Here is a 26,433-nt window from a genome sequence, read left to right on the forward strand (position 1 = left end):
CTTACGCAGAGATTAAAAGCTGCTCTGGTTGGTTTGCGACTGGCACGGCTCCAGCAGCTTGTTATCATCCTGAAACGCGATATAATTTGCACTGTATGGATGATACACAGCAAAGGGGGGGTGGAGGCCTCAGCTGCACTACTGGGGACTGGGGAAGCTTTTTATCCTAATGAAGGGTGGGAGCAAAACCAACTAATACGATGCCATGTAAATCTGAACACAGAGTGAGTGCAAGTGGATCCAACTCGTGCAGGATCCTCCTCTGTAGAGCTGGAGGTGGATGTGGTCTCATTAAGCCATAGTAAGTGTGTTAAACTTGGCAAAACACAGCTCTGTGAACTGTGGAACCGTGTTGTATGCTATCTACCAGGTGAAAAAAAAATAAAAATGTCCAAGAGCCTGCCAGGGTCGGTGGTATCTTGCAGCTGATTGAAAACCAAGTGGGAGCACAGCCCTAGTTGCAGAAACCAATCTACAGAATGCTCTACACAACAGAAACCTGTCAAAGTTCTGGTGGTTGAAAACGCCTCTCAAGGCATGACTTATGTGTGTAAAAACTTCAGTGGAACCATTCACTGTCTGGCAGAAACTGAGAGGATCATTAAAAACATTTCACGTACAAATAAAATTTGCCATATGTTTTCGTTAATGCAATTTAAGTTTTATAAATTTTCTGGAAGAAGAATGTTCTCCTGTGAAGACTCCCTTTTTTTATTAAAAAACTCACAACTTTCAGCTGCTTCTCCCACATTAATTCTAGTGATTTCTTGGATCTATAGGTCGGTGAACGTACAGCAAGATGCAACTTTGTCTTTAAAAGTAAGCAGAGGGTTTTACTGTATTTTCTCTTTCTGCCATTGACTTCGTTTAAGCACACGCAGAAGGGCTGGCACTGCATGCCCTCTTCTCCATCAATTTACAACGGCCTTCAAGGCCGTAAGATTCCACACTCAGTTGGTTTCTAATTAGCTCGCAGTACTTCAGTACCTCTGAAATTATTATAACTTCTAAACCTTTCAAACCTTCCAGTACAAGTTTTGGGACTGTTCATTTGTGTTTGCAAAGTACTTGGCAATTTGAAAATAGATGTTTCCAATATATAGAATCAAATATTGAAAGATGTATTTTCCACATTCCCATTTTTGATCAAAAGTCACAATTTATTTAGAAGTGTTTATTTCACAATTTTCTTTTATCCACAGCTGAATATTACAGTGACTATTACAAGCATTTTCTACAAACAAAGGTGTAGCTTACAGATTTGTTCAAAATGGAAAAATCTTATATAAGCAGTAGTATTTCACCTACATTATTCATTCCCATTATCATTCAGCTTCTCTGACAGCAGCTATACCTTCTGCTTGTTCAGGTAATGAGACCTCACAAGCCCCCCAAACCCCCCAAACAAACAAAACAGACATTGCACTGTAGTAGCACATTTTTTGATAATTTGTTTCCTTCTAATTTCAAATTAATTTGAAAGTCTTAGCCCAGTGGCATTTACATTTTAAAATAATTTGTATACTCATTGGGAAATATGCCCTCCAGATTGTTTTACCTAACATCGACAATGCTAGAACTTCTTTTAGAAGAAGAAAAAAAAAAAAAAAAAATGATTTATGACTGTAATACAGATGTGAATGAATAAAGTTGGAGTAAAAAAGGTTCATGGCTGTTTAGGCAATTCATTTTAATTAGATTATATTTATATACAATGGAAAAATGCTAATTTTTCAGTTAAATATGGTCTGAAAGAATAAGTTTGCAGTTTTGCTCATTTACTATTGAAAATGGAGGAAAATGACGTGTTGTTTCAGGTGTGGCTTTTGCACATCACACAAATGGAGGGTCGTATCTTGCAAAGACTTTAGGTGGTGGTGTGATTTCAGTGTTTAAGTTGCAGTATCAGGAAAAATAACCACTAGGCTTGAACTCTGAAACATGCCCTTGTTTTGTTACTCTTTTGCTTGTATGAAGAGGTCCTCTCAGATAGTGGAATAAATTGCATAAGCAAAATATAGTCATTATATAGGATTGCATAAATTCAGTCTTGAGGTCTAATGTTCTTTTCTAGTCAACTACTACACAACAGCTTTACTAGCCCAAAGACAGGCAACCTCAGCTACAAAATACCAATAAACAATAAAAGAAGGAAAAAAAATCAAACCAAGTTTCCGGTAAAATGAATCATGGAGGTTGTCGTGGATGTTCTCGTAGGTCAGAGAGCACATGACTGAACTCACACTTGGAAGCATTGGTTGAGCAGTGGTGGTGGTTTGTGTGATTTGTTTTTTTTGGAAATTCATTTTTGGAGGTTTTCGTTGGCGGTTTTTATTTCCAATATTCTCAATAGTGCTCTCTGAGATACATTATACATACAAAAATCGGTATAGGTCAGTCTTGTTTTCTTTCTAGCAACTTCAAAGTGTTTTTGCAAGACCTCCTCAGAGTGAGATTTTATAAGCAGGTGTACAAATCTACAGCCAACTTCTTATGAGAACAATAAAAATATTCCCACATTTTAATGCTTGTTTCAGAGAAACAGCGGTTGAGAAGTCAGTTACCTTAGTAACAGCTAAAGGCACACAGTGGGAAAATGCTCAACTTAATAATCAATATTTAAAAATAATGACAGATCTGGAAAACGGCCAGCTTTCTCAAAGCCATGCTTTGTGTTAAATTGGCTCTTTCAATAAAGAAGTGCCGATCTGAGGAAAAATGGCATGCTTGAGCATAGCAATTTAACAAAACTAACATTTAAAAACAAATCTAGAAAATTGCTAACAGAAAAAATAATATATATATAAAAGATATTTCATACAGAGTCCTCTTCCAGATGGATTTTTATGGAGGAACTGCATTGTCACAGATCAAGACATTAAATCCCCATTTCCATCTAATACATATCAAGAGTTTTTAAGAAAGTCTCTTTGTTGTATATATAAATGAACCTTAAAATGCCAGTGAAAGACTGTTATCCCCTAGAAGACCGTTAACCACATTCTATAATTGTGATCAGCAACAAAATTGTCATAGAATAGGATTCAGCAGCAACTGTCATTAGTCTGAACAATAAGCATTGGTTTAATCAATCTGTTGGGAATTGTACTCTGAATAATTTACATCAGAAAGAGGTAGAGACATGAAGAGCCTGAGAGGAAACTGCTGGCCTAAGGCGAATTGTGAAAACTAGCTATGTGTTAAAACGAAAGACTGAATTCTGCGTGGAATTTTTTTTTTTAAAAAAAATTTTTAAACTGTCATTAACTACTGTAGCATGGGATAAAAGTGATAGGATACAACTAAAAGATGAAATTCAGAGCACTGCAAAAACATTCATTTGCAAAACATGAAAAGAGGTAGAAACAATAAATAAAAATATTGTAGGTGAGCAAGTGACCAAAGAGCGTGGGCTCGCTGGGCACAGACAGCAAAACGGTGGCATTATCCTTCTTGTGCATGAAGAGGAGATGAAGGCACTACTGAATATGCGCAGTACATGCAAATACTCAAGGACTTTAGCTTGGAGGTAGCGCAGGTACTATCAAGCAATAAATCTTCTATAATTAGCTGGGGAATCTTATCTTCTACAATTAGAGGAAAAGAGAACTTCTCCCTAGGGAAACGGCCTCAAGTTTGTCTTTCAGTGGCAACAGCTGTGCTAAACCATGGGCCATCTGAAACAAGGTGTTTACCCACTGGTGTAGACCAATCTAATTCTTCACAACACTTGACTTTTTCTTAAAAAATGTGCTTTTTGGATAGTAATATACATATATAGTACATACAGGACTATTACAGTTGGTATATACATAGATTATATACATGATGCTTAAATCAAAACACACTCCTTGATCTAAAAAGGTGATTGCAGCATCGCAGGATTTAGTTTATTTTTTAAAAGACTCCACATTCTATTTTAATCCCCAGACCAGATAGAGTACCTGGTCATGAATTTGCTGTTTGGATGTGTTTTACACCAACTAAAAGTAGTCAGATGCAGAGAGGTGTTTTTGAATGCTCCTTCATCACTGTGGAATTGCTGAGACTTCAGGAACCACAAAAGCAGGTGAGTTAAGATCTACTTAGAAACAACTGTTATGCAAGCCAAAAGGGCAAGAAGCTCATCACAAAGTGCTGAGACGAGAGGCACTTTTGCTGCTGACAAACAGCTGCATTTTGGCATGCTGAGCTACGGCAGCAGCATCGCCGCATCTCCATTGGGGTCCTTGTAGAGCATCCCTCAGCCTCGGGAAGCCACCTTTTCCCCTTCTTGGCAGGGAGAATGGTGCTGCCGTAACGGAGAATTCAACATGCCATAGCAAGTACCAATAAAAATCAGCAACTGCACTTGTGAGTAGCTGCCCCCTTTCCATGGCTGCATAGCAAGGTCAAAGGGTTGGCTTGTTTTTATTTGTAAGTCGGATAAAAAGAAATCCTAACAGAATTTGAATTGCTTGCAATTATTCATTGAAGGTTATTGTAGACAAGGAGTTCGTGTTCACACTTAAAGAAATGGATTACATTACTAACACATTATCATTCTTTTGTGTTAAAAGATTTTGTTGCTTATCCATTCTCTTTTTGGTTTAAAATTTTCTTTTTTAAAGTATTCTTCACTTATAAGCCAACTAATAAGTATTTGCACAACTGGTAAAATTTTGGGTGGCTCTTGAACTGAATCGAATTTTTCCATGGACTGCTATAAGCTAAGACTAACCCACTCAATGTAAGTAGGACTAGGGACCTGACAATTAAACTGGGCTGCTTTAGCACGTCTTATCTACACCTGACATTCTGATACAGGCCACGCAGGAGGTCTAGGAACCTCGACAGACACTGGAGGAAAGTTTTTCGCTTTTGAAAGCAGAGGGAAAGCCAACAGTAGGGATCAGGATGACACTCACCTACACTAGAAGCAGGAGGCCTAAGGCGGTCCCTTTGTCTCCATACTATTTCACTAGGACAAAACCTTCACAAGTCACTAATGCAAATCTGGTAAAGGAAGAAAGTCTGAACTGCCAATCTAATCAAATTCTTATGAAGCTGATGTACTTAGTGTAGTTAGGAGGAGCAACAGTATTTCTCAAACATAGAATTGGTGACAAATTTGACACTGGTGGAAACAAGCAGCGTCCAAGCCCGTTACGTTAAATGGCACGATGAATACATATTTGCACCTTCTGCAGTTCACTTTCTCCACTCACTAGCATGATGCAGTTACTAGCAAGAACAGGAGGCAGAATTGCATGTCCCATTATTAATACATCCAAACCCACCCAGCTATTAGACAAACTACATCCTTCAAGGCAGCATAGGTGTTTCAGATTTCATTTTAGATTTAACTCATTTCTTCATAGACACCTGCGAAGATCAAAGCTGTCTCCCACGCCCCATTCTTTTTTGTTAGTGGCTTTTGGAGATGATTATGGGCTTTGAACTATGTCAATGTAAAATCAAGCAGTAAAAAATAAATCTACATTTCAAGTATCCTTATTTCTGAGCTGCAAATTAGCAAAAAAAAAAAATAATCACATAGAGATCAGTCTCTTTTTTTACTGTACAGTTTCACATCCATCTATTACTGTGTATTGGTTCTTCCGCAAGCCTGTTTGGTCCACGTTTAAAGAGCTCCTTAAATTCCTTTCATGACTTTTCTTTTGTTGCTGGAGGTCTCTGGGTATGACAGATGGGCTTAATTAAACTTTCTTGAGAAATTCCAAGTTGAGAGAAGCAGGAATATGAATAGAGTCCATGGTTATGGAGGATGGGTTGAACGGGAACAAAACTGGGAATATGTGCTTGAAGTCTAACAGCAGCTGTGGAGGGTCATTGCGCTCTTGCAAGTGCTTCTATGAGGTGTGGGAGAAGAAAAAGTTAGTATCAGTTATTGCCTTTTCTTTGCATTTGTCATGTTTAACATCATCAAAGGTTTGAGAAGTGTACACAATTTTAGAGATACTGCAAAAAACAGAGAGAACTATTTTGTTCTCTGGTGCAGCAGCCTACCTCTGAGCAAGTATTTACAGCAACTTCTACACAGATGGTAAGAAACTGTTTCAGAAGAACCTGGCTATGTTTTCTACATGACCACAAAGCAAGATACAGGACTTGGAAACGACATGATCCCCTTGCACAGCAGCAGCAGCACTGCACAGAAGCATAGAATTGTTTAGGTTGGAAAAGACCTTTAAGATCATGAAGTCCAACCATTAACCAACATGATACCCGCAGACCACTTTTGATTCAGCCGCTCAGCGATGGGGACACATTCCAGTAGTAGCTGAACACATTTCTGTTTCCTTTTCCTGCCTCCTCCTTGAAAGCATTAAAAAATGTTTTCATTTATTTATTTTTCCTTTAGTGGCTGATTGTATCAGAGAAGCAGCTCCATTTCACCGATGCTTCACTGACTGCTGCAACCTTACTTCTGAGTCGCCTTGCTACCAAAGAGCTGGTTAGCTGAGCTGGGAGCGTAGGTGCTTATTGCTCTTTGTGATTAACAGCCTGGTTATCCCTGCAGCTCTATGTTGCAAGTAAGTGTGTGCACATACACAGAACTAAATTCAGGACAACATGCAGCAGCATGCTTATTACAAAACACCTGAGTTAGTAATGATTTTAATACAGATGTCATTAGCACTACCTCCTCCATGTTACAGCCCTTTAACTTACCTGTATGTCTCGTATGAAAGCTACTGTCACACGTTCTTCAAACTCATTCACAGGAGTGTAGAGATTAAGTATCTTTACAATCTGTTGAAAACAAAATAGGATTACAGACAGTCATGAGAAGCCAAACTATTTCAGAATACAAAGCACCACCAACCCTTTGTCTTGATACGGCCATAACAAGCGTCCCATGACACTACTGGGAAGCAGAAGCAGCGCAAGTATCATCCCAGTGTTCCTTTGCCTGCTGTAAGCCTCCATGGACCTGTCAAAGCCACTTCTTACAGCAACGTTTGTAAACTGGGAATAGACTTGAACAACAGCTTTATACAGGAACTCCACTTGGCTGGCACACGGTGACACAGCTGACCAGTACTTCTGATGCCACCTCTACAACACTTCTCCTGATGCTCCCTCACTCCTGCTCCTCCCCTACCACCCCTTGGCTTCTCTCAAGAACACATGTTCAAGACAGGGCGATGAGAGATACAGGAGAAAGGATCTCCACGAACCACTGGAGATCAGCTCACACCTCTCACTTCTCCCTTCCTACAACATCATCAAATTAAGGCCAGGCAATCCAGCAGCAAAAACCCCTGAGTTTATATCCTCCTGGAACGGAGTCTCAAAGTTTGAGGTCCCAGCCAGCCAGCCTAGGTGGGCAGTTCTCAGCCTCCTGCCCCGAATGTGAATCCTTGGTGGGCATCCTGCAGACCTAGCCAGGTTAGACCCTGGCAAAAAACAACAGGTGGGTTTAAAATCCCAAAGTTCTGAGTTATACCATGACCTCCTCAGGGCTGGGTTTCATCTTTGCCGACTTCTGGAGCTCCAGCACCATCAGAGGTGCTGCCAGAGAGGAGCCACCATGGTGACCATCTCGGACAGGGTTCAGTACCTAACATCTGTCCTGAAAAGGACAAGCTGCCCCACTGTGTGAACGGCACACTGAGTTGGGGCAGTGAAGAGCTGGCTCCAGGAGACCACCCTTTCCCTCTCCTTTAATTAGCAGTACCCTCTGGTGTAAATCTCTGCCCTGCTCCCTACCTGCTGGGTCGTGAGCGATGTGCACAAGGAGCAGATGGCCTCGGCATCTTCTGAGGTTTTCTTTTTCAGCTGCAGAAGCTGCGCTGCCTGAATCAAGGGCTCCAAAGTTTGTGCTGCTCCACTCTGCTGCAGATTCTTCCCATGCAACCATTCCTCCAGCTGGCTTATGTTAAACCTGGGTGAAAAAACAAGACAAGATGTGAGCTGAAAGTCAAGAGATAAGATGTAGCATTTCAAAAATCCTCTCTGAGACTTAAAGTATGTAGCAGTGCTGGTATACATGGCTTTTTGTGATGCACGTTTGCAATACCCATGGCAAGAGACATCCAGACCAAAGCTTAATACTCAACAACTTGGCAAAATTCATACTCTGTGTACCTTAGAAATAGACAAGCCACGTAACAGCTAAACAGCACAAGGGATGCGCTTTTCTACAGCGTTCAGATTCGTTCAAATTTCCAGAGTCAACTAAAATTACACTTTTAAAAATCTTTTAAATGCTACAAAATCCTACAAGGTACCCAAGGACCTCTGAAAACATCTACACAAAAAATGTCTTTGCCTGTGCCCACTCTCAGGCTCAAGGGGAACATGTAAAGATCCACTGTGGGCAGAGGGACAGAAGGAAGGTTTAAATAATTTGCTCTGAGAAGTAAGTTGATAGATTTATGCCAGGGCTGACAAATACTCATTGCCCCTTTCTGGCAGGTTTGCACTAGCTGTCCTTTCAATTTTTAATCCTTATTACAACACTACACTAAGACAGTGATGGGGCAGGCAGGCCCCTAATCTCAGCCCAGCAGATGCCTGTGCTGCCGCTTGCGGGCAGCTCACAGGAGGCCAGAGGCGCACAGCAACAGGGGTTTCTGTTTAAGATCCACTTGCGGAATCGGAGCCTTTGGCACCACAGCACTTGTTACCTGAAACTCGCAGACATGGCAGTGGGAGAACACCACGGACTTCTCCATCCCACATGCAATCCATCCTACCTCACCTGGTGTAGTCTTTGTGCAGCCTTCCCGCTCAGGCAAGGGTGGGGAAAGCCCACCCCACAGATAATTACTGTAACATGCATTTAACTCGCAAGTGGCACAGCAAACTGCATTGCACAGACATTACACAATGGGCGTTAGCTTTAACGGGCACTGCATCAGTCTCCTGCTGAATCCAGTTTCTCCCCTCACTTACACTATTGCATTTTATTTTCCTATTTTCCACTACCTTATAAAATCAACAAAACTTCCTTAAGCAGGTACATCCCCGTCCCACCTTAGCTGCATGCCCGTGCTCCACGAGCAGACATCCTTCCTCAGCAGGAGGTTGTTCAGGGCGACAGCATTGATCATGTAGAAAAGCTGCTTGAAGACCTGCTGCACAACCTCTGGGTCCAGACCCTGGTCACACATGATACTGTGGAATGTGTTCAGCTGGTGAATGATTTCGTCTAAGCTGTAGGAGCTGTCACCATCTGGCATGCTGGAGGAACGATTCCTGTAGCCCATCGGTTTGATACCCGAAAGCCCCTGGATACTCTCATTTTCCAGCACCGCAGACACTGAAAAGGGGGGGGGAGGAAAATGAGCTAAAAAAGCCTGCATCCACCTAACAGTCACTAGAGGTAAGAATTGGCCCCTTCGTGGGCAGTCATAAACATGCAGCAGCCTCAGTGATGCACCACGATGGACACTGGGAGATCTGAAAGCAGAACTGATCCACTGATTACTAGTTTACTATGAAAATATGAAACAGTTGAAGCATACAAAAATATCTGTAAGATCACGCTTCCCCTCCCTCCCCGCCCCTTGGTGTTACTACACAGAAATCACTTACCATGCTGCAGAAACAGGGAACAGCTCTCCTTTGAGTTGTAATCAATTCTCCCTCTATACCCACCACAGAGCCTTAAATTCTGCAGTTAAAGTGATTAACTAGCTCAAAGGATTGGGAGAAATAAAGATAGATTAAAAGTAATAAAATTCTTACAGCCTGACTGATAGAGGAATGGGACAACTTTCTACAAGGAGCAGGAGTTACATGCAGTGATGCCACCAGATGCAGCCAGAATTTGCGTAATGACATTTGGAGGGTAAAGGGAAACAGTCCCAGACAGGAGTCCAGGCTGGGAGCTCAAGGGAAACACCAGCAGTTAGAAAATACAAAGCACTGAGGACAGACCCTCAATTAGCTTCGCAAGGAGGAGGACAGATGTAGCTGGGGAGGTAACTCTTGTTATACTGACTCACCCTTGCAAAACAAGGTCTTTGTTTAAGCTTTTTCTTCCTCCCATTTCTCTCCTCCCTCGTAATGCACACTTCCACCCATAAAGAACTAGAGACACCACCAGCACCACCTCACTTCCCTCACAGAAAGGAAGGAGGTACTTTCTATCATGGGGGAAATAAGCCTCATCCCTATTAGTTGCATATCATGGGGGAAAATAAAAACTCATCCAGGTTTGCTTCCCTAACTCCAGGTCACTGCTTACACCAGGACCTGCTTCAAACCAAGATATTTTATTTTATTTTATTTTTAGCGTAGCATATTTCTCTCTACCAGCTGCGGGCTTTTCCTTCAGCGAGAAGTCATGCCAGCACCTTACAAAGGTCTGAAGAACACTCTGAGTAGGTAATTAAAAAAACCACCTTCCTAAAAGCTAATGTGCTGCAAACTTACCGATCATGGGTTGGAGTATGCCCTCTGATATCTTAATGAGCTGCTGGTAGATCTGGACGGAGAGGTGGCTCAGCACCTGGCAGTACTCGGTCAGGTCAAAGTTCTTCAGACAGTGCTCATTCTGCTTCGGTGTGTTTTGTGTCGTGAAACCCTGAACAGGAGGAGATTAAAACACCCGGTTTCATTACTCCACTTCTAGTCCAGTGAAGTCACTGTATTAATTAAAAAAAAACACCCTTAAAATATACAATATATCCAGGTATGTTACCAAAGGACATTTTTACTCTATTATAGAAAAGATCAAGACTCATAAATCACTTTTGATTTACTCAGCCATTTGTTCACAAATTTTATTAGAGGGATGTTTTTTGAAGAAAAGCATCATTAAGCGGTAAGTTTTTCATTTTAACTTCCACAAGGATCAACCTTTGTATTAACTGCAATATATATATATGAACTAGAAAATTTCAGTCCCTGAAAAACTTTTTCTAGCTATTTATTTATCCCTGTGAGTTGCAATGATTTAATTTTGTAATTAACACAGACGCTTTAATTGCCTATTCATACAGTGTTATCAGTTTGGTGTCAAAATGAGAACTCTGCAACCTTCTTCGTTGTTTGCCAACCAGTAAAATGCAAAAATACAACATGAATAATTTGAGTTGACTTCAGAATTTCTATATTTACCTCACCAATGAAAAAGTGCTTTTTGCACTGCAAGACTTGGGATTTTCTTTTTAACCTGTTTTCTTAAAAATCGGTTGGATTTCAAACTAAATGTAACACTATTTTGGAAACTTCTCAGAAAGATTCACACACACACACACACGGTTTTTTGCACCAAATTACCAATTGAATTTGTAAATAGCTGCTTCATTTAACACAGTAAATAATGGCAAAGAATGTGAAATTTAAGTTTGGGTTGTTTTGGTTTTTTTACCCTGCTCGTTTTCCGTAAGTAATTTTCTTTAAATGTAATGTTGTCACTCAGGCAGAAGAGGGCAAACAGGAGCATATATATTAGTAAGAATTGTCTAAGTAACTTTTCTTTTTAATTTAACTTTTCAGTTCCTGCACTGAGGTTTTACACACAAGCCATCATCTTGTGAACGACCTGAGTAGTTAAACTGATTCCATGAATTTTTTTTTACTTATTCTTAAAGCTTGATTGCTTACTATATCTAACACAAATCAAGACTAAATGAGAAACAACATAATTTGGCTCTGCTGAAAATTTTGATACCCAGAACATATGACTGTAAGGATGACAGCGCATAACATACTAAGAGGACTACGATAATCTGATTTTGTCGGAAGGGATCAGTTGTAACAAAATGTATTTCAGTTTATGAAATATTACTGAAGCAGCAAGAAATGAGAGTATTTCCTTCTGAAATCATACATTGTGGTTATGCATTTTTGCTCTCTCGAAGGGTTATTTTGATCTAGTTGAACTGAACAGGAAAAAAAAAAAGTCAAGTAGAAACAATCAGAATAAAAATCACAATATTTGGAACAGTTTTCACCTGTCTAAAAATCTTGGGTAATGAAAAGCTGCAGGACCTACTAAAGCCAGGGGAACAGCCTTCAAAACAGCCTACCAGAAGGAAATCCCCTGCTCAGGCAAATCGAGGCGCATGGTTGGCTATGAAATTCAAAATACTCTGGTACATGTTCTGTTGGAAGGGTCTTGGTTTCAGCTCTCAAATGTCTTGTCTCAGTGCAATGGCCCATGAACCTCTAGTCTAGCTCAGACTAGACAGAAGGAAGAAATGTTTTACGCTAGGGATGGTGAGACACTGGCACAGGCGGCCCAGAGAGGTGCCCGATGGCCCATCCCTGGGAACATCCAAGGCCAGGCTGGACGGGCTCTGAGCAACCTGATCCAGCTGAAGGTGTCCCTGCCCATGGCAGGGGGCTGGGCTGGAGGGACTTTGAAGGTCCCTTCCCACCCAAACCATTCTGTGATACCACAATTCTAGGAACTGCCTCACGTTATATCCAAATTAACGAAAAGAGAAAAGGCAGAGATGACCCCATGTCGTTACCAGAGGGAAGTCACTAGACCCAGAAGACCTGAAGACCCTTCCTGGAGGAATGCCAACATGCTCAAGATCAACAACAAGTTTCTTACCGCATCTCCGCTGTACTGCTTTAAACAGTGCAGGAGGCGACACGTATTCGCCAGCCAAAACGACGTCATCTGAAAATCATTGTTGTTTTTCTGGAGGAACAAAATTAAAACATGTGAGACCACCCCCCCTTCAGCAGGTGCTGCTGACATAGCAAGACGAAGTGCTCTTGAGTTTCCCCACCCAGAATCAGGAAGCTCTCTCTCTGAGAATGTGCAGTATTAGCCATTTGTTCCCTGCAAATATTTTTTTTAAATCTGTGAATGCAAAATGTTCTTGCTAAGATCGTAGTTCTCCTTACCATAAAGTGAAGCCGTAAGACTGACTTGATTTGGGAATCACTATAAGAGCTGAACATCACATACTTTGACGTGGTTATTACCATCTTGCACCATTCTCAACCCCAAGACAAGAGAGAACAGATGGACACCTACCTTCAGCACCTTCTTAATGCCGTTCATAGTGGAAGTGAGCAAGGAGTGCACTTTCTGGTCATCACTGATGTAATCTGCGTGTCTGATGCACATGTAAAGGATGTAGGCAGGAAGGCAGGGAACAGTAGCAGACACTGCCTCAGGCTTGAGATCTAGAAGTTTTTTTAAAGTATCTTAAAATTCACCAACTGCCAGGTGAAGCAGGGAACACCAGAGCTGGAGATGTACCCAGGCAAACCCCTCTCCCCCCAGCCCTGTGGAAGATGAGATTTCATCTCTGCAGCTTGCATCCCTCCCTGCAGCACAGACACATAACCAGAAGCCCAACTGCAGGACAGACGGACCTGCTGGAGCCAGCCAAAGCAGCAGAGCCGCAGGACTAAGGCTCAGGAGGGTAGCATCATCTGCACTGAAGTTTGTGACACTGTCCCGTTACACCTTACGGATGCGCAGGTAGCATTAGGTCTTCTCTACCATGTAAAAGCCTACCCAAGCAGCACACAAATAACCTTAGAAAGAAGTTCCAGGAAGCTTTCAGGAATACCTCTCACAGGTCATAAACCCCCACCTCCAAATTCACAACATAGTAAAATCACTCTTTCCCTCAAGCTACTGAATCCTAATGGCAGATGTGGGAATTTGCAGCCCCTAAAGAAAAAGCCTGTCTGATGAGGGGAACATCAAAGACCACATCAGCGGGCTAACACTGCTCTTTGAGCAGTTTTCAGATCCTCACTGGATTCTGCTGCAGTTATGGAGTGATGGCAAATACCAACACTCAGCCAGGGAAGCATGACTTCTCTAACAGCGCTGAGTAAGGGGATGCCGCAGCAATTCTGATCAGAACTTTCAGCGTGAAAGAGCTCACAAGTTTATTATCTGTTATTATCTCATAAACCAACTACCTTTGTTTCATTGCTGTGCAAAATCCCTGTGGTCTATCCCTTGCTGTGCCCTCCCCATCTATTACCACGTTGTATCAAGCTCAGCAAGTTACTGCCTGCTGTAAAAACTGCAGCCTCCTTTTTGCATTTTCCATTTTTTTGCTATTCCTAAGGATTATATCCATATCCATGCTGGTCTATCTGCTTAGTGCTGCGCTGCTTTACATACCAAAATCACTTCCAATGAAAACAGGCAGCCCCCAAAGGGATTAATCTGACACAATCTATTTGCCTGTCTTGAGCTCTCAAGTTTACAAACTCTCTCAGGCAAGAGGAGGAGGAGCCAGGAACAGGAGCAGAGCAAGTTCCTCACCTGTAACAAGGTTTTGGATGAGGAGTGGCTCATCTTCTTTGTAACATTCCAACATGCCCTGAAAATCTTTCTCCTTTCTCTGGACAGCAACTTGTACGTTATGCTCACGCCACCTCCTCCCCCTCATCGGTACGACGGCTTGGGTTGCTGCGAAAAGAAAAGAGCACAAAAGGTGGTACCTAGCAATCAAGGACTATTCAGGCCCTTCATCGGCCTTAGAGCAGACACCAGGTCAAAGCGTTATATATTAAATTCCTAATAACATTATCAGCTTCGACAGACTTACAAAAATATAAAGAACCAGGTCCTGAATTACCAGTCAGCAGTAGTTCTGACCCTGAATGAATGATAGAATGCAAAAAGTGGACCTAAAGAGGAAAAGATGAAGTTGTTGTTTATTTTCCAAGGAACCACAGGCTAGAAGATAGTAACCTTACAGGAAGCTTTTTTAGTGTATGATTTTCACAGAGGAGAAAAAAAATAGCCAGGCAATGAAAAAATACCTAAGCATCACATCTTCTGCCTGGTTGTAAAGCTCAAAAACTGCGGTGACACACCGTCAAACGTGGCGCTTCCATAAAAGTTTAATAAAACAGAAGAGACCAGCATGCAAATACTGCAGCAAGCAGCAGCTTGCTTGCATGCAAATTATGCTGACAGAGACCAGCTGTGCTAGCCATGGAAATCCTCCAGTTATTCAGCTTAATTTCACTTAATGCCTAGATTTCCAAAATTAGCTCCTGAGAATGGGATTCTCTGATTAATCATGGCATCTCCAGTGAATGGGAAGCTCCTTCTATACAACACAGATGTGACATTTCAGATTTTTTTCCTGATCAAGCAGAATATACATATGTATTTTAATCCTAAGTGGTTTTAATTCCCCCTCAAAAATTGCCAGATCAGAACAGTTGCCTGCTAGCCACTGGCCTCCTTCTCTATATGACATACATATACATGCATGCTTGGGTCAAAGCAGTAACAGCAATGACAGCAAAAAGGTTTCTTAATTACCCTCCAAACCCTGGTACGCCAATCATCAGATCAACACCTCCAGCAAGCGCTCACCCTGCATCACTTCATGGACCCTCTTCCAATGTTTTGTTTAACGCCATCAACAAGCTAAAGCTACAGCAGCACAGCTGTACTTGCTCAAAGGCAGCCGAAGCATGACCTAGGAGCTTCATCTGGACTCTCAGTTCCCTGCTGTCGCGCCAACAATGAGCTCAGAGCTTAGTGCAAGTTAAGTGCCAGAATGAGCAAAAATCTTACTTTAATAGAAAGAAAAAGAAAAATCCTGCAGCTCTCCAAAGCTGGCTGACAAAGCAAAACCAGAGTGCTGTTGCCCCACCCCAATGTCTACCCACAGCCAAGTCACCTTCAAAATCCCGGACCTTCTTCAGGTGAAACTTCAGCTGCTTCCTCAGCTTCTTTTCATTCTTTTCCAATTTCTCTAGCAATTCTTTAAGAACCTGAAAAACAGAAGACGCATTGGGTTAAGAAAAAATAATAACTAAACCCAAAACCAACTCATCTGGGGTGAGTTTGAGGCTGGGGTCACTCGGCAGTCTGGTCTCTGCACTGCTACTGCACAGTGTGAGCATCCTGGTAGAAAAGCCATGTTGGCCCTGGATCACTCAGAGAGACCTTCACCGAAACCACAAAGACTGTGGATGTCGTCTGCCTGCTTTTTCCAGAAGCAGGCTACAGCAGGCAATACAAAACACCACCCAATCCATTTTACTCCTGGCTGTTAATGATGTTTAAAACAGTTCCAACACTATTTAGATACCAGAGTTGTTGAGAAAGGCAAAAAGCCCTAACCTGAACTCAGGAGGGAACAACAGTCATTCCAGACCTTGCACACAGGTACAGGAGTGAGAAAGGGAAAATTTATCATCATCCAGGCCAACTTTTTGGAGTGGCAACCTCCCCTCCACATTCCCAATAAATCCCAGTAAGAAAAAAGGATCATGTTGTCTTTTTGTGCATAATTAGAGTACAGGGGTCCTCAGCAATCTCATTTGGTAGGCAATGCCACAAAGTAGACAGGCTTAAAAAAAAATATTAAAAAATGAAGTACCTAGGGAGTCAGAAGAGTCATACAGCCATTGAACAACGGTTCAAGGCCAAGTACCAGCGCTCCCAAGTACCAACGCACCAGTAGGAGATGCTGAAGGATTCTGCGGAGAGTTTATGAGGGATGGGGGAGACCCCAGCACTTTCCCTTCCCCTTCATGCTTCCCATCTCCTTTCTCTCGCCTTATGGTCTTTTTCCCCTCTTCCTTAGGCTGTGCACTCAGTTCAGCCTCTTACCAGATTTTCATTGGTGAGACGTGTAATTTCTTGCTGAAGTCCAAACTCCACCTGGGCCTCTGGTAACAGCTGCAAGGTCTGCAGGAAAGCCTGCTGCTGTTTCTCCTGCTCTTCTTTCATTACATCCACCTGGTTTTTCAGAGCTTCTACCTCCTGCTCATGCTCTCTTCTCTGATCCTGGAGCTGCATTTCCAGCAACCTGAGAAAAGGACCACACTGATCAGACTGTGATTTCAGCATCATGGTAGTAACCATTGTTTGGGTTTAGATCCTTCTAAGTCGGCTAACTCAGGAGATGTTCCTGGTCAACCTCCCTATAAAACTGACACAGACGAAGTGGTGCTACAGCTATTATTGCCACATTAATCTGTCATTTGCTATGCTGCAGATTAAATAGTTTTGAAATTAGAGATATAAGATGAAAATTTTGTGGGTTTTGTTTTGGGGTTGGTTTTTTTTAAATAAAAGGGAGAAAAAAAAAATCAGGAACTCCCTTTTTTCTGTAACTGTATCACAAATTTGGGTTCCTTTACTCTTCCTGTTAGCAAAAAGCAAATACATGGCAAGAGAGCGGTACAGATCAACACTTACGGGCTTTTTTTTGAAAGCTCAGCTTGAAGGGCATTTATTCTTGTGCTCACCCCCTTTCAAACATCAGTTCTTACTCTTGAAAACTGAACTGTATGTCTTGCAAATGACTCTGTTCAGTTGGACTGCCACAGGCTTCATTTGCTACTACTAGGAGTTTCAAGAAAGGTAGAAGGCGAAACCCATCATTCCTTCTAGTTGTTTGTAGAGCTGCTACTTATCTCTGCTTAAAAAGAAGTATATTCATGTATTTCTCAATTTTCACTCATAAACTACCTGCAGAAAACAATGCACAGGGCAGTTTTCCATCATCTTGATCAGTTCCTGCTCTCATTGCTGCTGCTGGCTTCACCAGAAGGAAAGAAGACTTCTCTCCTTGTACTCAGTGATATACAAACACAAATGCCATGATACACAGCTGACAGAAGTCACCAAAACTAGCCCTTCTCCCACTTTTCGGTGAGTAGCCAATTTTTTCTCTAAAAATTTGCCCTACCATCCTCTCCCACCCATCTTTCCCCTACACCAGCTCTCCATCCATCCCTGCCCTGAGCCTGTGCACAAGGACAACCCTTGGGGGGGTGGGGGAGTGGGAAACACTGGCCTAAAGGGTTAGGACATTTAGTTAATGTATTACCCAGGCATTTGCTAAACCAGCATGCCTTTGTTAATCCAGCAAAAGAGTAATTCATCACTGAGATGCTAACTGCTTTCCTGCACACACTCATGCTGATGGGCATGCTGATAAACCTGGCAAGTGATACAGTAATTAATTTTTTAAGGGTAACTCCTACCCTCTGCTTAACAGAAATCTCCACCTGCTCTTTCAAGAAGACCAAAATAAGTGACTCCAGAAGGTATGACACTCAGAGGAAGGGCCATCAAGCCAGAAACTGCAAAGTATTACTCCCAGATTACACTGGGCAATGGTGGCAAGGAGGAGGAATGATCCAGGGGGATAACCAAGCCCATGTCCTTGCTGTAGCTCATGGATGTGCTCTCCTCAGCAGAGCTACGGGCAGCCACACACCTGGCTCAGGGGCTTCATCTCTTCTAGTATCGGATGCAAACAGCAATCTGTAAAGACGAGGAAGACTCTGGTGTCAACAGCTTGGCAGGACACCCAGGACAAGCACAGACACAGAGCTGTGCCAGTGAGGAGAAAGCGACAACTCTTTTGGGTCCACTGGGAAATTCGTGGAGATTCATGCCTGTGAACTGTCTCCCCGCAGGAACAATTAAGCATTTTTTTGTTGTTGCTGTCGTGGGGTTTTTTTGTCGTGTGTGTTTGGTTTGGTTTGGTTTTTTTCCAGGGCTTGCATAAAAGAACACATGCCTTCTATGAAAAATTTCAGGATGAAAAGTATTAACCATAGTATTAATCATTCTCCAGGGTTGTTTTATTTTGGGTTTTTTTTGGTTTTGTTGTTGTTGTTTTATCTCTACTCCTACATTCCAGCAAGACAGAAAAGCATGTTTTCCAACTATAGAAACACGGGAAATAATGCACACAGCCTCATGATCATGTCATGAGTTATATTCTTAATAGGCTTGGGAAGTACCTGCCCACCATGAAGTAAGCATCAAGTACTTAATTTTCATTTTATTTCTTCATATAAGTTCAGATTAGCCATGAGCCAGCCTCAGAAAAACATGCTCCTTCTATGAACTGGAGTTCCTACATTGCTTTGAAAAACATTGCATGAATCATCGCTGATATTTTTCGTGTTATTGTCTGGTTTTACTCGGGTATCTTGAGATGCAACCACTTTAGACTATAAAAAATATTTTAAATTTTCCTCTCCATAGCATCCTTAATCAGCTCATTTCATCCTCTATAAAAACCATATACATCGGCACCTCATAACCAGCCTGCAAGGAGAACACAGGCTGATTAACATTTAATTATCTGCTCTTCCAAGCACCAGGCTGAACCAGGGGAAGAACCCAGCAGTCCTTCTGCCTAGCTGTGTTTCTAGATGTTCATTAGCTTGGAGATGAGAGATCATTACAGAATCACCAGCTTCCTCAGGACGTACAGCGGTTGCAGGTACTGCCCCGGTGTGTCCCGCTGGGATATTTTCCTACCAGACCAGGACACAGGGAAAGCCTTGGAAGGATGGCACTGTGGCGTCCACCATGCACCTTCCTCCTTATACCTATAGACAATGCATGGATGGGAGCACACAATCCCCAGAAGCATGCAAAGAAGACAGCATCACAACACAAGCATGGGGACTCCAATTCTGACATGTCAAGGATTGGGAGAAAACAGTTTAGGGAGGTACTGTATCTTAGCGCAATTCAGAAAAAAAACCCCCACATCTAAAAGGGTGGGGTGGGGTGGGGTTGCCTTCCTGGAGAGTACAGCTTCCTGACACCTTTATCATACAATTTCCCATAAACCTGACATAATTCTTACTGAATCACAGCTCCGACGTTAGTCACAACAGCTACCACCAGGCAATGCCCAATTAGAATTGCAGTGACTTCCCTAATTTTAAGAGGAAGGTCTCAATTCCATCCACAACTATTGAGTTGTGGGTGCCCCATCCCTGGCAGTGCCCAAGGCCAGGCTGGATGGGGCTTGGAGCCACCTGGTCGGGTGGAAGATGTCCCTGCCCATGGCGAGGGGTTGGAACTAGATGGTCTTTATGGTCCCTTCCAACCCAAACCACACTATGATGTAAATTCCTCCAGTTTGGATATCCTACCTCTGGCTGCTCCTATAGAGGACAACAGGTCTTATAGAGAACAGCAGAGGAAGAGAAAGAAAAAAGAAGGACAAGTGAAAGGAAGAGAAGGGAGAAGCAGCAGTGGAAAAAAAGAAAGTGTTTGACCTGGCAACTTGCTTTAAACCTTGATAAGCCAAGCCGAGCTCTCCATCTTCATTGAGATACCCCCAGTCCTCAGCCTTGCTAGAAATAAAGGACAGAAAAAGGAAACAAGAGGACAGAGAAAGACAAAAGGTCAATTGCAATAGAAGGGGAGAAGGTACAGAACCCTTATTAATTCAGTTTTATTTTTTAAAGCACACTTTCATTACATTCTATTTACTTTTCCACCCAGTGAAGGAGAACCATGCCCCGGTCATGCCCCATCTGACACCCCTGGCTAGTGGAGCTTCTCCTCCCTTGCCAGCTGTGAAATGTGTCCTCGTACAGCCCTCTCCTCCCCAACCCACTGCAGCCAACGTAGGAACCCCAAATCATGCAGGTCAGAAGGGATCATTCCAGATCACCCAATCCAACCTCCTGGCAGGTTAACATCATTCCTGAGTGGTTACTGGTTTTACCAAAAAGCCCAACTCCTGGAGGCCAAGGCCTGAGTTTTTGATTCTGTATGGTTAAACTGTTTCCCATACGATAGCAAGGAAAAGCTGGTGAGCCCAGACAACATCAGCTAGCTCAGAGCCTCATTAAAACCTTATGCTTAAACCCAGGGAGGAGAAACAAGGACCATGGGGGATAAATAGGAGAGCAGAAGTTTGCACAAGGGGTAAGGAAAAGCTGTCCAAACACAGATGGTGCGAAATGAAAAGTACAGAGTGATCCTTAGCAGCTCCAAAAAAGTCTTCTTGCCCCTCCCCTCCCCCCCCCCCCCCCCCAAAAAAAAAAAAAAAAAGGAACTATTTTTGAGCTGGAACAGCACCCAGACACTTCCAACTCACAGTGCAAACACAACCCAACCCCGTATTTTGTTGTACACCGATATCTTGGCACAGTTCCCTCCCAGACCTTCCGTGCTCTGGCATATTCCACCAATAAGACATTTTAAAGACAAGTTGCTCCATTTTCTTTCTTCTGCAGCAACTTCCACCAGTTTAAAATAAATTTCTTCTATTTCAGTTAAGGTTCTCCTCAGCCATTAAGTCGAACACATCAGCCTTTCCTCAGGGCAACCTTTGGTCCCAACACCCCTTGGATGTTTGTTTCCTTCCATCCATATGAGATCAAATCTCTGCCGTACGCATCCAGGCAGAAAAATGCCCACAAAAGCCTCATCTCACTTTAATATTAAAAATTTCCTTTTGATAGGTTGTTTTTTTTTTAAAAAAAAATGTTATAAAAGGCAGGAAGCTTATTTATCTTCTTTAATGAGGTGCTGAACACATTACAAATGAGTGGTCAGCCTAACTAGGAACACTTGCTACAGTAAGATTTCACTTGGCTTCGATGTCAGTTAGAAAATAGTTTTTCTTTTTGGAAAAAATAATAGAAAAATTAAATAACCACAAAAAAAATAATCACTTAATAGATCATTAAACTTTCAGACAAAAAAAAAAAGAACCACTGAGCCAATGTACATCTCCTATTTTGAAAAGAGATGTAGCAGATGCCATTCACTGGCAGTGAAAGCTCCGCATATTTAAGTGGAAAAGCACAAGGCACAAACTTCCTACAGCAAATCTTCACACAAGGAAAGCCGTGAGAGGTGCGGTGCTGCAGCACTCCCACCAAAGGGCTCAAGACTTGTCTCACCACCGCAGACAGCTTGTACATCCCTTCCATCCTGGTGTAGGAGCACAGCATTTCTCAAAACTAGCAAACGTTTCATGCATTAACATTTGGAAAATTCAGCTGTTAAAGCTGTATATACAAATTTAAATTAAAGCCTTGGGGTTTACCCCATGCGCAGCACATTTCCAAAAGGGTCTGCAGGCTGACAGATACAGGGTTTATTGGTCTGATTTGGATCGGTTTATTAGTAAGGGGTTTTTTTGTTTGTTTGTTCAGATAACCTTAACAGAAGATGTACTGGGAACCATGAAAAAAACCATGAAGGATCCTTGCTATTTATTACAAGTCAGTGACCTGGGAAGTAACACAATGAGCAGGATTTTTGAGAGATGCATTTTCCTGGATAGCCTCCTTTGAAAAATAGCCTTCTTTCCTTTTTTAATTGTATGCATTGCGGTAAATGAGGAAATCTGCTCAAGGGGGTGCCATTATACTAAGGGAAAACTGCCCTGGGAAATAAGCATTTGGTCCATGTCCATCAACACAGCAGTGCCTCAGAAATCAGAGATCCCCTTCTCCCAGAAGCTCATATTGACCAAGACATTAAAAGTCAATCGGGGTCCTTTCAAGCTAATTAGATTAATTAGTATGCGCCAAAATAATTTCCTAAAATGCTGAGTAAAACCTTCTCTCAAATAAGGCTGAAAGGAGTTGAAAGGGCATGACTTGCAAAGCCTCATTTCTCCTTTATCCTTACCTTGGAGGTACGGGTCTGGGGGAGCAGCTGGCGACCTGCCGTTGGCAAAGTGCGTCCATGATCGAAGAGAAATTCCTGCCCAAACGCCTCCCTCCCCTCCCCCAGCAGCCTGGTGCAAGTAGCCTAAAGAACATGCACGTACACCAAACCCCAGAGATGCTAATTTTAACATCTTCAGATAATCATCATCTCTTAATAAAGAAGGGGCATTTCATTTTCAAACACAGATGTGCTTTTTTTTATTTTAACTAAATGGAAAACTAATGCACACCACAGATTAGATATAAGACAGAGTGGGAAGCAGTGGTAAGAGACACATTGGAGAGTGGGAAGCAGAGATATGAACCCTTTCCATGCTATGGCCTCTTCCAGCTGCAAAAGCATCCTCCATGGGAAACCAGCATCAGCCCTTCACTTTGCACTGCAGGTGGGACTTACCCAGCAGCACAAAAATCCCCCTGCACTCTACCGACATCACCTAGAAGTCAGCACAGAAGTTAATTTCAAAGACCAAGCCTGATCTGCTTTGAGCTGCCAGGTTATTATCTCTAACATCACCACCTGCTCTTTTGTTGGCTCTACCTTTCCATCAAGATCAAACAGGCTTGAAAGAAAGATCCCAAGAACCGAAACAGGGAACAAAAAGCCCACTGAGCTTTACATTCAGTTACTGAAGCAGAAAATTAGCTGGAAACTAACTTCATGTTTTTCCCTTTAGCAGTTGAAAGTCGGCAGGGAAAAACAAACAAACAAACAAAAAAAAAAAAGAAAAGAAAACAAGCTGAGTTCGCTGCATTTATAAGGGGCTGCTTTTAATTCAAACTCCCTCTTGACTTGGCATCGAAGGGCTTTCCTCTGAGAGCAGCGTGGAGAAAGAGAATCTCAATGCGTGCAGCGTTAGTGGCACCTGGCAGTTTTCCTGATTTCCTCCTGCTGTATTTAAAAGTCCTGGCTTTTTATATATATATCTAGACAAAGAGTGAATAAAAGGTCTGTCTCCCACCAAAATAAAGCCATGCTTTATCCCCAGCCTAAATAGCTAAGACATGATGACTTCAAGTTAGGAGTGACCCATGGGTGGACCATGGTTTTACTGCATTGGTCAGACTGGACCAGTGGAAGAGCATCCACCTCAGTTAGAAACAGCCCGCGGAATGAGAGCTATCGGGGTAAAGAGGGATGAGAGCACTTCCTGCAACGCAGGTGGGAGAAAAAGTGGCTCTTGCTTATTAATCCCAATTCAGAACTGCAATCCCACCAGAAAAGCTTTCCATTAAAATATTTATTAATCAAGATTATAGAGACAAAGCAGTTTTATTTCTCATGCTGACACACTTGGGTATAGCACTGCATAAGAATGAATGCAAACTTGCACTGGGGGGAGGACATATTAATTTATAGCCACAAATACAATAATCCATGCTCCCTGAGCGTTTGTTTTCATCTGTTTTATTGCCATCAACTCAAGCCTACAGTTTATAAACCAATCCAATATACAAACAAACGCACGGGGAACCATATAACTGGGAAGCTGGTGGTGATTAATGAGCCACTGGATAAATCACTGCAGAAAATCAGGCTGATAGTACACAGAGCTACTGTGTTACAGGAGCCAAGCTCCAGCCAAGCTTCATATGAGGTAGACGAGAAAGCTAATAGGGAACAGCCTGGAAACTGCAAATTGCCCCTCTCAGATCTCAAGAGGCCACAAACCAGCAAGACCTGATCACACGAACTTCTTAAATCGCAACTCACCTGCGCAATCGCAAGGGAGACAACTGTACTCTTGAGGAAAATTAGTTCATTGTAACATTTTTTATGATTGATTGTTTTTGATGATTCCTGTGTTTGATTCAATTCTCACTGCAGTAATTGTTAAGTCTGGAAACCAGAACACCTGAAGAAGGACCAGAGTCTCCTGGCAGGCTCGGAGAAAGTGGACAACATGTACTCCAGGATGACCAAATATCAATTACTATTGGGGACCAGTGATACAGCCTGGGCAGACACATGCCCTATGGAAGCAGCAACTCTTATTTTGACTCCAGCTCCTTTACCAACACCTGAACACAAACTAACCATCCCTAGACGTGCACACTGGAAAATGAAGTTAAGGGAGTAATTATAGCTGTGCCCAACAGTGGGATTTCACACCCCATACCAGTGCCCACAGCTCCAGGAGAAAGTTGGAAGGAAACAGGAGAAATCCACAGAATTCATTAAGTGACCAAACCCCACACCTTGCAGTACAAAGCACACTGAGCTCCATCGGTTTACTGACAAAAAGGTGACGTTTAAATCAATCTCATCACCTCTACTGCAGGAAGGGCAGAAATTTCATCAGCAAGTTCAGTTCAGAAAAGCAAATATTCAATGGCAACAAATCGAAAAAAAATAAACACTAGTCCTGACCCAGCTAGACATGACGCCCAGGTGAGAACCCAGTGCCACAAGAGCCCTGGACCCTAACAATCCCCACCCCTCCAGGTCCCCTGGCAGAAGGGAAAGCTGGCGGAACTAGTGTGGGCAGCACCTCAGTCCAGCCATCAGGGTTTTAAAGTATCTTTAAATGCAATGCATGTGGAACCCAGCCCTTCTAGGAAGCCTGTCTCTGTACACATACACCAGGAGTTCTCCAAGGTTTTCCTAGAGCTTTTACAAGAAGTAAAATAGATGAAAATTCAGAAAAATCTAGCCCATACTATGGCAGGAATTTGGGGGACATACAGCACAGGCACAACGACCAAAGCTGACTGTACAGCTATATATGTTGCATTTTTCACATCAATCCGGGCACGCGGATTTCCTATTGCACCTTTTTTGGCCATCCAGTTCTGAAAGGGTTAACCAACTCTTCACGTTTTTTCATATTGCATTCAAAGAGCGCATGCATGCCTTTGCTCATATTCGTACTGGCATGAACAAAATCCTAATTAAGTCATGGTCTTCCCCAGCCTGGTCTGCTAACAACCTTCTGCAACCAGTTTCCAAAGTGGCAAAGTATACTGTATTATCAAAAGCCCTTAATCCACAACAGCTAGGTCTTCTGAGTACCTTGCTGAATGCAAATTATTTTGGAAAAAAAGCCTCAAACATCGTATTTGTCAAAAGAAAAGATGATGAACATTTGATTTCCTTGCGGTAAAATAAGTATTTGCTTTATATATCATCTTGTGGTTTAAGCCATATAATTTTGTCTTCTTGCACGATACTAATTTTTTTTTTAATGTCCTCCTGGATAGCTGCAAGGATTGATCTAGCCCATTGTTACTGTAAGGACAGACACATGTTCACAATATTAAACCTCGCTATGGTAAACCTGTAACCAAACAGATGTTCCCAACTCTCTGTTTAGATGCAAGAAAAATCAAGAATGTGGGTGTTGCCAGAAAATACAGTGTGTGTTCATCAGCTTGGTTTGCCATCACGGTCTTTTTCTCCAGGAAAACAAGAGGGAACCATGCTGTATTCCCAGCACAGTATAAGGACTCAACTGAAATAAGTAACTCTTAAATGTATCCCAAATCCTAGTCCTACTACTATATATGTACTGGAAGCGAAGTCAAAATCCAGTTTTGCTCACCTCCATGGTGTCTTTTCTACCTGCCCAGTATCTCCCCTCCTCTTGGAGACACACTGCCCCAAGCAGGGCTCCTCACCCATTACAAGACATGCGCCTTCAGTCTCATCTTTATGGCCCATTCTTGACCCCAGGCCCAGAACACAACCCAGAAGCTGGTAACTCTCTAAAACACGTCGTTAATTTTAGTTTGGATCCCATCCCTCACACTTTTGTCAGCCCCTCCTGCTGCTGGAAATACTTGGGCCATGCTTACCGGTTCGTCTTGCACACGCACTGGTAGGCTTCAATCACATCCTCCTGATCAATGTCCCTGTCACTCTTCGCCGAGCTGGCACTGGTAGTGATGCTTTCCTAAATTCAACATGCAAAACACAGCAGCGTGACATCCTGCACATCTCTTCCTGCCTTTCAAAGTCCCTGATACTGAACAAATCCCAGCAATCCTGAGCAGAGCTTTCTCGGAGCATCCATCTGACTAGAGAGTTTCTATGAATTCACACACATGAAAACAGACAGT

At 42.5% G+C, this 26,433-nt stretch overlaps 1 protein-coding gene across 2 annotated transcripts in view; it reads right to left on the reverse strand.

The window, feature by feature from the left end:
• Positions 1 to 5,593: 5,593 nt before the first annotated feature.
• The window catches only part of MYO5B (myosin VB), a 147,415-nt gene continuing 126,575 nt past the window's right edge, over positions 5,594 to 26,433 (reverse strand). Inside the window, exons 28-39 of one of the 2 annotated variants that reach the window (XM_040580476.1) lie at positions 26,170 to 26,267; positions 19,957 to 20,034; positions 16,529 to 16,727; positions 15,591 to 15,684; positions 14,213 to 14,359; positions 12,956 to 13,107; positions 12,524 to 12,613; positions 10,390 to 10,540; positions 8,986 to 9,271; positions 7,717 to 7,891; positions 6,676 to 6,756; positions 5,594 to 5,852 (exon numbers count right to left, since the gene is read on the reverse strand). In XM_040580476.1, the coding sequence (XP_040436410.1) occupies positions 5,700 to 5,852; positions 6,676 to 6,756; positions 7,717 to 7,891; positions 8,986 to 9,271; positions 10,390 to 10,540; positions 12,524 to 12,613; positions 12,956 to 13,107; positions 14,213 to 14,359; positions 15,591 to 15,684; positions 16,529 to 16,727; positions 19,957 to 20,034; positions 26,170 to 26,267 (1,704 nt within the window). In that variant the 3' untranslated portion in view covers positions 5,594 to 5,699. The remainder of the gene's footprint in view (positions 5,853 to 6,675; positions 6,757 to 7,716; positions 7,892 to 8,985; positions 9,272 to 10,389; positions 10,541 to 12,523; positions 12,614 to 12,955; positions 13,108 to 14,212; positions 14,360 to 15,590; positions 15,685 to 16,528; positions 16,728 to 19,956; positions 20,035 to 26,169; positions 26,268 to 26,433) is intronic. The other variant, XM_040580477.1, reaches the window with a different exon arrangement.

Source organism: Falco naumanni, chromosome Z, assembly GCF_017639655.2.
Source record: "Falco naumanni isolate bFalNau1 chromosome Z, bFalNau1.pat, whole genome shotgun sequence".
In the NCBI taxonomy this organism is placed as follows: Eukaryota; Metazoa; Chordata; class Aves; order Falconiformes; family Falconidae; genus Falco; species Falco naumanni.